General features: G+C 40.3%; 1 protein-coding gene across 1 annotated transcript in view; it reads right to left on the minus strand.

The window, feature by feature from the left end:
* The window catches only part of LOC134624319 (NLR family CARD domain-containing protein 3-like), a 30,334-nt gene extending 19,672 nt beyond the window's left edge, over positions 1-10,662 (minus strand). Inside the window, exons 1-2 of the mRNA XM_063469293.2 lie at positions 10,544-10,662; positions 9,601-9,741 (exon numbers count right to left, since the gene is read on the minus strand). Coding sequence (XP_063325363.2) covers positions 9,601-9,741; positions 10,544-10,662 — 260 coding nt within the window. The remainder of the gene's footprint in view (positions 1-9,600; positions 9,742-10,543) is intronic.
* Positions 10,663-10,873: the final 211 nt, after the last annotated feature.

Raw genomic sequence — 10,873 nt, forward strand, 5'->3', positions numbered from 1 at the left:
AAAACGATCCCCTGATGATCCTCTAATCGCCTGAGCCAAGGTGTGAAATTGGGTGTGGGTCGTAATCAGCCAGGGTTTCGGGTGAGCTCATTGTGAAACCTGGCCCCACCTTATCATGCGAATTCCTGAGGTCAGATGGCCCAGGATGAGTGTGTGTTAAGGTGTCTGGGGAGGGAACTCAAATCACAATGGGCATTCACCAGAAATCTCCCCAGTGGACTTTATAATGTAGCTTAGTTTCCAAATCAGCACAATTCGGATAAATCAACAGGATGTGCCTACCTTTGTATTTCACGGGCCTGCTCAGTCCACTTGGTTGTCCATCAACTTCACCACCACTGGACTCTGGATTTCTCAGTCAAAACACCCTCAAAGACACCACATCCGGAGTCACAGCACCAAAAACTGTCCTGATTCTTTAGTGTATGGTTGAGAACAAATAGCCAATACGCCAGAGAAGGCCAGTCAAAACAATGATTTATTGAACACATGCGTAGGGAGATTTAATTTATTTATTTAATTTATTTATTTAGGACAGTGCATGTTAATGAACATAAATGTAAAAGAATTACATGAATGCAAACATACCAGATTATAGCCAAGGGCTAGTTTCCATCTGTTGTCCATAAACAATTTTTTTTAAATAGACATAATAATTCATAAGAAAATTCTTAATTAATTCATAATAAAAACTCCATCAGCAAACTCACACATACACACCATTCCGTTGCCAGATAAAACATTAAAACTATACAACGTATACATGATCACGCACTTGATTTGTCCATAACCAGTTTTTAACCTGTCCCTTAAACAAATTGAAAATAGAGCATTCTCTAATGGATTGAGGAAGGCTGTTCCACAGATGGCCACCCTTGACAGAAAGGACGTTCTGCCCAAATGCTGTCTGTGGAGTATAAACAAGTCTGCTCGAGTGGTCCTGTCTGGGCTTTCTTTATGCCTAATGAACTGCTTTAGTGGTGGTGGAGCAAGGGAGTGTAAGACTTTATATATTAAACACACTCTTTTAAGTTTCACTAAGTTATTTAAGTTCAGTAATTTATGTTTTTTAACACATGACAGTTGTTGTGGGAAGTTGTTTTTTTGTCAAGTAGTTTTAAACTTCTTTTATAAATGTTTTCGATAGTTTTAAGTGTTGTTGGACAAGCAAGTTACCAGGACGTCAAAAAATAGTCCATTTGAGAGATCATCATTGAGTAAAAATACATTTTTACAACATTCATATTTAAATTATTACGTATATGAATAAAATTTCGATTATTAAATTTAAGTACCTGGGACACTTTATTTACGTGACTCTTAAAGGATAATGTTGGGTCTAGAATTACCCCAAGATATTTAAATTCTGGAGCTAATTCAAGCTCTACTCCATTCAGGAATATGTTTGACTGCTTCAAGTTTAAGGGGCGTTTTGAAAAATACATACAGACAGTTTTTGAGGGTTCAGCATTAGGCATGAGTCCTCCAGCCAGCAATGCATTAATGCTAAAGCAGCTGTAAGATTTTTTGCCACCTGCTGGACACTATTTGCTTGCGCATATGTAACTACACCATCCGCATACATTTGAGCAAATATAATTGGACAGACTTCAGGTAAGTTATTGATAAAAAGAGAGAACAATAAGGGCTCAAGAACAGATCCTTGAGGAACCCCTGTATCGTAGTCTAAATATGGAGATTTAACCCCGTCCAACATCACACACTGTTTCCTGTGTGAAAGATATGAGGTAAACCACTGAAGAGCCTGACTGGACCATTTACCATCTGGACAACAATATCTGATGGTTTACAGAGTCGAAAGCCTTCTTCAGGTCTAAAAATACAGCTTAAACACAAGGACTCTTGTCCAGCAAGCTCTTCAAGTTCTCCACTAACATACACAGGGCAGTATCTGTGGAGTGAAAGCCAAACTGCAATGAATGCAATGAGGGTTCTGTGTTTTCTAGGTGAGCAGTGAGGAATTTAACGACCCACTTCTCAGCTATTTTAGATACGACCGGGAGTATGCTTATGGGGCGATAATTAGCCATGTCAGTCTTCACACCTGGTTTGAAAATTTGTGTAACTGCAGCAATTTTCCAATCTGTTGGAACAATGGACTGTTCGAAAGACATATTCAAAACATGAGTTGTTGGACATACAAGCAAATCCATATGTTCCTTTAGGAAATTTGTGTTAATACCATATATATTAAGTGCTTTTGACTGTAATTAGCTTAGCAACTTCAGTGTCTGAAATATGAGTGATGGTGAACAAATTTTGACCAACATCATTCACATTATCAGAGCATACGACTGAGTCAAAGCTCTGACTGATCTCCATAACAGATGAAATAAAGAAAATGTTTAAGTTACTGGCAATAGATAGAGGCTCTCCAACATTTACATTAAGTTCAATTGTATTTTTAATTTAGTTTGAATGATAGCCAAGTCATTTATTTACGTGTTGCCAGATAATTTTACCATTACCTTTGGCTCTCTCAGTTATATTTATAAAAATTTTTTCTTTGGCCTGTCTCAAACTTCTTGTTACTTTGTTCCACATTGATGTAAATCTCTGTCTATCCAGAGTTAGACCTGTTTTCAGGAACTGTTTTAGTAATTGATTTCTTGTTTTCTGTCATGGTTACGGCTGTGTGGCAGGCAGGAATTACAGTAGACCCAAACGCAAACTCACGGGGACACGGGGATAAACTCAAAAAGCACAGCTTTATTGCTGGAAACACAGAACACAGGTTATAGAAAACTAAACTGCGAAAAACTAAATATAAAGCTCACCAGGAAACACAGGGAAAATCTCACACAGCATGAGGGAGAACGCAACACTGAACTGAGGGAGACGCGGACATAAATACACAGAGGGTAAATGAGGGAAGTGGGAGCACACGGGGAACACAGCTGACACAGATAATCGTAATGAGACAGGGCAGGGGTGAACACAACATGACGCATTGGGCGTTTATCAATATGCATACTTGTGCGTACTTGCGTTCTCGTGTACTCGTGATACGTCATCAGTCAGAGACCAAGTACTGTTCCAATTCGAAGTACGCATCACGCCGAGAACGCGAAAAAGTCCCGGATGTGTTCTCGATCCGCCCATTTTATCGAGCATGCATCGGTGTAGACTTGGGACAGCTATATATCCCAGAATGCATTTCGTCCAAAACTCAACAGCGGACTCCCGGCACATCGTCCCCCCCCCCCCCCCCCCTCCCCTCCCCGCCCGCTCGCGGTCTTCTCACTACTCAGGTTAAAGAAACCCCAGCAGCTGTCTATAGTATTGAGTGTCCACTAGAATAGAAATAAAAGCGTTCTAACATCTCACCTGCTTGTTTTTATTAAGGTATGTACACGTATGTACATATACACTATTTATATTAATAGAGGTTTCACTACTGAGGTTAAAAATGATATATAAGTCACTTAGATCACTTCTAAATGTTAATGTTTGGTTTATTTCAGTGTTTTATTTGTTCCTGAGTAAACCGGTTTGGCTGTGATTAAAGTTAAGCTTCATAACATGTTACTCACAGTTAAATTAGGAGGGGACGGCAGTAAAAACTCCGGACCTGTGACATCATCACGTACGCTGGTACAAATCACGAGTCCGTGCTTGCGTACTTGAGAATTGAGAGACGGCCCACGAGTCCGTGCTCGCGTTCTTGGCGGGTACGTACTCCCGTGCGTTCTCGGCGAGTACGTACTCACCGAGAACGCGAGTACGTACTCGCGTACTTGGGCATTGATAAACGGCCATACTGACGAGAGACTGTCAAAGTAAAACAGGAAGTACACAGAGGTTCACACAGGAGGAGAGAGAGCATGGACATAACGGAAAACATGGAATAAAACACAAGGAGGGGAAACAAGGGTTCACAGATACACAAAGGGGCACACAGGAGGTAACCACATAAGGAACATCTTAACTAAACCTAGGAACCAAGGCATAAATACAAAACATGAAAAGTAAGAATACTGGGCCAACATGGCCCAGGACCATGACATTTTCATTAGATTCTTGCACTCTTTGTTTAACCCTCTGGGGTCCAGGGTATAATTGGCCGTTTTTGAATACTTTTGATTTTACCTCTATATTTCACCTTAAAAATATGTTTTTCTTGCCTTGTTCGGTATCATTATTTTCAGCACAACCTCAAATATCTGAAATTTGAGTTATTTTTTTCATTTTGGTGTACTATATTAGCACAGTTGATCTAAATTCAGACAAAAATTCAAAATTCGAGTAGAAAAAAGTTATATTTTTTATTGTAAAACCCACAAACATGTTTAATGAATCATTTTCATAACTTGAAATGCAAATAGAAATTGTACATTTCTAAAAACTATGCACAAGTTTTGCAAACAACAAAGTTATATGGTACTATTTACCTAAAAATGCAGCCAAGGCCTCAGGCGTTTTTTTATATGACCATTTAAATCTATTTACAGAACAATCAGGTGTTCTGCATCAAATAAGAAGGCACACAAATTATTTGTGCCAGTCCAAAAAATGTAGTTTGTATTCAGTATAAGTGTCAGGTTTTGTATTGTTGGTTGTCATTTATGCTTAGAAATATCTAATCATATATGCTTAGAGTTTTATAATTAGTTGTAGATTGGTAGAGGTTTGATCCTTAATAGGGCTTTGGAGTTGACGTCACGGGAGGTGGGCCACGCCCCCTTTCCGCCATGACAGTTGGCTAGACACAGGATACAGCTTCAGCTATGGTTCGTACGTGTTGTGTTATCAGTTGCAACGTTTGATCACACAATAATCACAGGTGTGTGATTCATCTGGAAGTTATGTGCAGATTAGTGTACAATGAGAGCAATTTAGTATGTTTTTAGAGGCCCATGAGCAGTGTTGGTGCCCAGTCTGGATTTGTCACATCCATTTCATATGCTGGTTTGCCTGCAATAATGCTAAATCATAAGCTACTCAGTTGACATGATGACATGACGTGGTTCTGCAGCATCACATATTAGCATGTTTTATCTCATTATCTATGACCTCAGCACATTGAAAATAACACTAAAAGCATTTTAATAGTGATATGAATTAATTTAGAACTCATCGGAAAGAAGATGCAGAGACCAAACAAACAAAAAGCTGGGGATTGCACAGAACTCGATCCGCTTGTCTCACCGCTGCAATGCAAGCCTGACGTCTTTGTTTAGTAATATCGGATACATGGGATCCCTCACGTTGCCTCCAGGATGAAAAACGATGAAAAGAGAGCCCATTATCCAGTTTGTTGCCTTTACGATCGTGACATTTAACGTTGCAACCGACCACACAACACGTACGAACCATAGCTGAAGCTGTATGCTTTGTCTGGACAAGTGTCATGGCGGAAGGGGGCGTGGCCCACCTCCAGTGACATCACGCTCCAAAGCCCTATAGTCTGCAAACTTTGTGTGCATTCCAGAGTGCTCTGGCATCCACACACAACTTAATGTCAGGAGAGAGGTTATATCTGCTCTTACTGATTTATGGTATAGGAGGACACTTACTCTGTATCTGGTTAAGCATAACAGCCTTTTGTTTAGATGGACCGCTAGACTCCTGGCACCAGCTCTGCGGAGTCTTCAGAGGTTCACATTCTGACACACACACACACACACTAACTTACAAAACCACAGGCAAGGTACTCTTTGTGTGTATGTATACGTCATATGTTAATGAACCTATGCATATTCATGTAACCCCAATAGAGATTGACAGACCACGTGACTTTCGCACATTGCATGCAGGGAGGTGGTGGCAAAACATTCAAAGTACCGCATTAAATGCAAGCATTTGCAGCACCGCAAAACGTTCATTCTCCGGTTCCAATACCGTCTTGCTTTTTCTTTCCTCACCCAAAAAGGAATGTACAAAACTAAGGAGAACAATGCCGGTCCGTACAAAGACAGACTCGACGAAAAGACAAAGAAAAGGTATTGGAAAATATCAAAGGAGTGAAAGGGTCAGACCCTTACGAGCTTACAGAGTGGACAAAAGACGTCAGCATGCTGCCCAACTTTCACCACGCTCAGATTTATAATTATATGGTTTTTGGAGTGAGTGCATACACTCATGAAGTTTTTAGTAACTTCAGGTCACTGCAACAAGCCCAGGTACAGTTTACCGACGAATGGGTACAGGACCTTGAAATGCACCGTGTGGAACACAAGACCATCGTACGAACAAAGGTAAGTTTACCAGTCTCACAAATCATCTTCATAAATACACATTCGTTAACCGTTTATCAATAGGACCTTTGAGCTCACGGTAATTAATTAGTAGTGAACGCGGGCCTTTTCGTGGCTGTTTTGATTTCGATCTCTGTTTTAACCGATCAAATCTCGCTGTGGTAGAAGCTTTAAAGTCTGTGTGGCCCAGTTTGAGAGAGGGTGCCCAGTCTGGATCGCATTCCAGCATTTTGTAGGCTGGTTTGCCTACAAAATACAGCAAACATTACACACAGCCACATTAAACAAAGGAGCATAGCGCGAAGATTTCTGTTCAGCGCCAATTAAGACGTATTAACTACCACAAAACACTTACCTTTGTGGAAATGCTTGGAGCAGACTAACATGTGAGGTGGAGTGTTTTCGAACGTTATATTAGGTCTTCTGATAGCGGCAATCCAGGCCATCCGTCGCCTCTTCGTGACTTCGGAGACATGGCTTGGACAATTTCTCTTCCACGCCGGAATCCGATAAAAACCAATTGCATTTCCCATCGACTTCTGTCGTTCGCCCGGCTTGTGCAGTTAATAATACAACAGCTTCTTGCCATTTTTTGTTTCTTTTTATCACTGTGTAACTGATTTCAATTGAAAGCCTGTGCCCGCTAGTACCTCTTACCACTACTTCCCAGAATCCTTTGCGGTTTTACCCCTGAATGACGTCACAATCTCTATTAAAGAGCAGTGTTACGGGAGAGCGGATGAGTGCAACTGGGGTCAAGCGAAGGAACGGCGTTTGTTCAGTTCTCTTCCATGCACGCGAAACATAAAGAACTTTGCCTACTTCGTGTCTTGCTTGCTGTGTAATCACATTGTCTTCAACGTTCCAGTGAATAGGTTCAAGCTACAAACCTATCAATAAGACAGAGGAGAACACCAAAGGCCTAAACCATGCAGGTCTGACAGCAGGAGGTGCATCAGTCCAGTTTTCCATGTGGGAACAGCGTTTACACTGGAATCTGCCTTTGACGGCTTTTTTAGAGCAAATATGAAATTCAGCAGTCTAACTGACACACAATACAAAACAATAACTACACAACACACAAACTATAGCCTCCAAACACGCTAAACGTCACTAATGTCTCACATATGAAAACTCTCTCTCTCTCTGTCTTTCGCTCGCCCGCTTTCCGTCGGGGGTGTCACTCCTAAAAACTTCCCCTTCTCCCTAAACAACCAAATGTCACATGTTGCCTTATCATTTTTTTGATTGGCTGACATGGTAAACTCTAACACAAATAGGAAAGGGGTGTTTTTTCTTTTTCTTTTTTCACTCGCAAGCGGAGAGTGTTTGCTAGGCTGTCTGAAGAAAACGCTGTTTTTACCGTTCTTCCCACTGTAAACACCACTGTTTTGTTCAGAAAAAAAACATTGTGTGTATTTTTTTTATCATAACTCTGGTTTTACGTGGCCCATCGACACAATTCAAAAACTTGTATATAGTTCGAAGTCCGCACTTTCGACCCAAGTTGAAATGGAGACTCTGACATGCTGCATCTTGTAGCTGTGTTGTCTTAAATTGGTCATGTGATTTTGACACGCCGGCGCGTCTGGCGACCCCAGTGGGTTAACCAGGGCAAAATGGATGTTGTCTTTATTTTTTGTCGACCTCTAATGAAGTATGTTGATATCCTTGACAATGTCAGTGAAGTGACTGCTGCAGAATTGTGGATCATCACTACACAATAAAGGCTTCCAGTTAACAGATGCTAATGCTTCTGCTACATTTTGTCACTGACTTCTTGGTATAAATTCATAAAAGGATCTCCTATTAGATGAACTTTGAAAGTGATTCTTAACTCGTGATTTTATAAGTTTTCTAGAAAATAATATAAAATTGTGGTCTGAAATACCAGTGATAAACTTATAAGATTTAATAATTCGCTCGGGCTTATTACTGAAAACCAGATCTATTTTAGTTTTAGAGTGTCTCGTTATTCTTGTGGGTTGTTCAATGTGTTGAGTAAATTGAGTAAATTTAAAATCCCCATTAAGTCCTTGAGTGTTTTTCTGTCCTTTTCACAGTCCCAGTTGACATTAAAATCTCCCATTACAATTATTTCATTAGATTTATTATTTATAGTATGATATTTAAGTAAGATCTGTAGTTGTTCATAAACAACACTGTGATGACACAGTGTCATCATAACTATGACAGTGTTTGCTAGTTCACCTTACATGCATTAATGCCGCGTACTCAACGTAAATTACACATGAACAACATTAAGCTACTCACGCAGAGAAGAACGGCTGCTGCTGCCATCATCATCCTCATCATTTCTGCTACACTGGCAGGGCTAGGGGCCAAGACTTTCCTCTTCGGGTTTTTGGGGAATGTTGCTAACTCCGGGTCCGATAACAGGTACCACCACACCCGCAGTAGATGTGCACAGTGTGAGGTCTCGCAGCAAGCTATCAAATACGGCGCATTTCTCGGCTTTAAAAAAAAAAACCCACTATGCGTCGTCAGGCGTTTCATCAGATTCGAGGTGTTACCTCCTTTGACAGTATCACAGTATCACCTTAAAGCACTTGTTGCAGGCTGCTGAGTTTGCATCTTTTGCTGTGAATTACAGCCAGAATTTTGACCGCTTAGCCTTGGGCATTTTTAATCTGTAGCTGTGCTCTAAAAGAACATACGTACCTGGGCCCGCCTACTATTCTCGGAAACGTAAAATGATTGGCTAGAATTCAAAGTGTATAACACCTCAGGGACAAAAGCACCGAAATAAAGCACCGAAATAAAGCACCGAAATGTGCGCTGCTTTTCGGTCTGGTTACTACCGTTTATGTCAGAACCTACCCATCCCTACTCCTTACAATAGATCAGTCTGGACAGTCACGCTAGACAAAGCTTATGACCCTCAAAAGACTGAGTGCCAACTCTCATGAGCACATTTGTGTGTATGAAAATGATTATAACTACTTCTTTAAGTTTTCACAAAATGCCACTAATAAAAGCCATGTTGATAATAATATATTTTTCAGGGGGGTCGCGGACCTAGCGAGGTAACAATAGAAACTGAACTGATTAGATGTGGGAGGTTTATATTAATTTTTGTCCAAAAGTATTCTTGAATTTCTACAACTCATCAGAGTTTTTGATACAAGTAAGAAAGACTGTTATGTGTTATGTTGTAAACAGAGACAGACAGTAATGCGTTTCTGTAATCTGATTACTTTTTTCAAGTAACGACTTTTTTTTTTTTTAAAGTACCTAGGATATCTATCAACTGATCAACTAAGGGTCCCATTACAAATCCTTGTAAACATCTGAAGATTTTCAGCTCATATTTATCCAGGAAAACACAAACACGTAAAGGAGCTCATCACAGTTCCCTGACCTTGTTGGTCCAGATTCATTACTGAAGTATGGAGGGTCAGCTTTGGACCCATCACTCCTCACAGACGAACAGCTGGATCCTGCGGTCTCTGCTCTGTCCACCTCTTCCTCCATCATCATCTTCTTGTGAACTTCATTCAGTCTTAAAGGTAAACCACAAACACTCAGTGAGTTCACATTAACAGAAGTAACTGAGTTACAGTCGCTGACCTCTGACCTGTCATGTAACCTAGACACCATGTCAATATGTCTCTAGATTCTCAGTCATCCAGGTCATTGTGATCCAAGGAGCTTGGAAAGAAAAGAGACTTCGTTAAGTTTCTTTAAAAAGCGTTTCTTTCGAGCATTTTCTTTAGTTCTAAATCCAAACGGTGGAGAGTCCCAGATATTTAAAGCTGAGAGGGAAAGAGAGAGTGTCGCTGACACACTATTGATCAGTTTTTCACTGGCTCCTTCTGTCTCTTCACCCACAAAATTGGCACGCACAATAAGCTAGTTACTGGCTACAAGCCAGTCACAGCATCTGAAATATTAGCCAGAGGTCTCCTTACTACGGTTTGGGGCCTCGAACCTGGCGAGGTAACAATAGAAACTGAACTGATTAAATGAGTGAGGGTTATATTAAGTTTTTGTCCCAAAAGTATAGTTAAATTTCTACAAATCATTAGAGCTATTAATATAAGAAAGTAAAACTGTTATATGTTGTGTTGTGATCAGAGATGGGCAGAAACGCATTACAAGTAACGCATTACAAGTAACGTGTTACTGTAATTGATTACTTTTTTCAAGTAACGACTATTTTTTTCTTTTTTAATACCTAGACTATCCATCAACTGATCAACTAAGGGTCCCATTACAAATCCTTGTAAAAATCTGAAGATTTTCAGCTCATATTTATCTAGGAAAACACAAAAACGTAACGGAGCACATCACAGTTCTCTGACCTTGTAGGTCCAGATTCATTACTGAAGTATGGAGGGTCAGCTTTGGACCCATCACTCCTCACAGAGGGAAAGCTGGATCCTGCAGTCTCTGCTCTGTCCACCTCTTCCTCCATCATCATCTTCTTGTGGACTTCAGTCAGTCTTAAAGGTAAACCACAAACATTCAGTGAGTTCACATTAACAGAAGTAATTGAGTTACAGTCGCTGACCTCTGACCTGTCATGTGACCTACAGTATATTTAAACCATCATTTGATCATGATCACAATGATCATTTGGGCATCTGATTCAATTCAATCTTTTGAATCTCAATTAAAGACTGATTTATTTA

The sequence above is a fragment of the Pelmatolapia mariae genome, linkage group LG3_W (assembly GCF_036321145.2).
Source record: "Pelmatolapia mariae isolate MD_Pm_ZW linkage group LG3_W, Pm_UMD_F_2, whole genome shotgun sequence".
Lineage (NCBI taxonomy): Eukaryota > Metazoa > Chordata > Actinopteri > Cichliformes > Cichlidae > Pelmatolapia > Pelmatolapia mariae.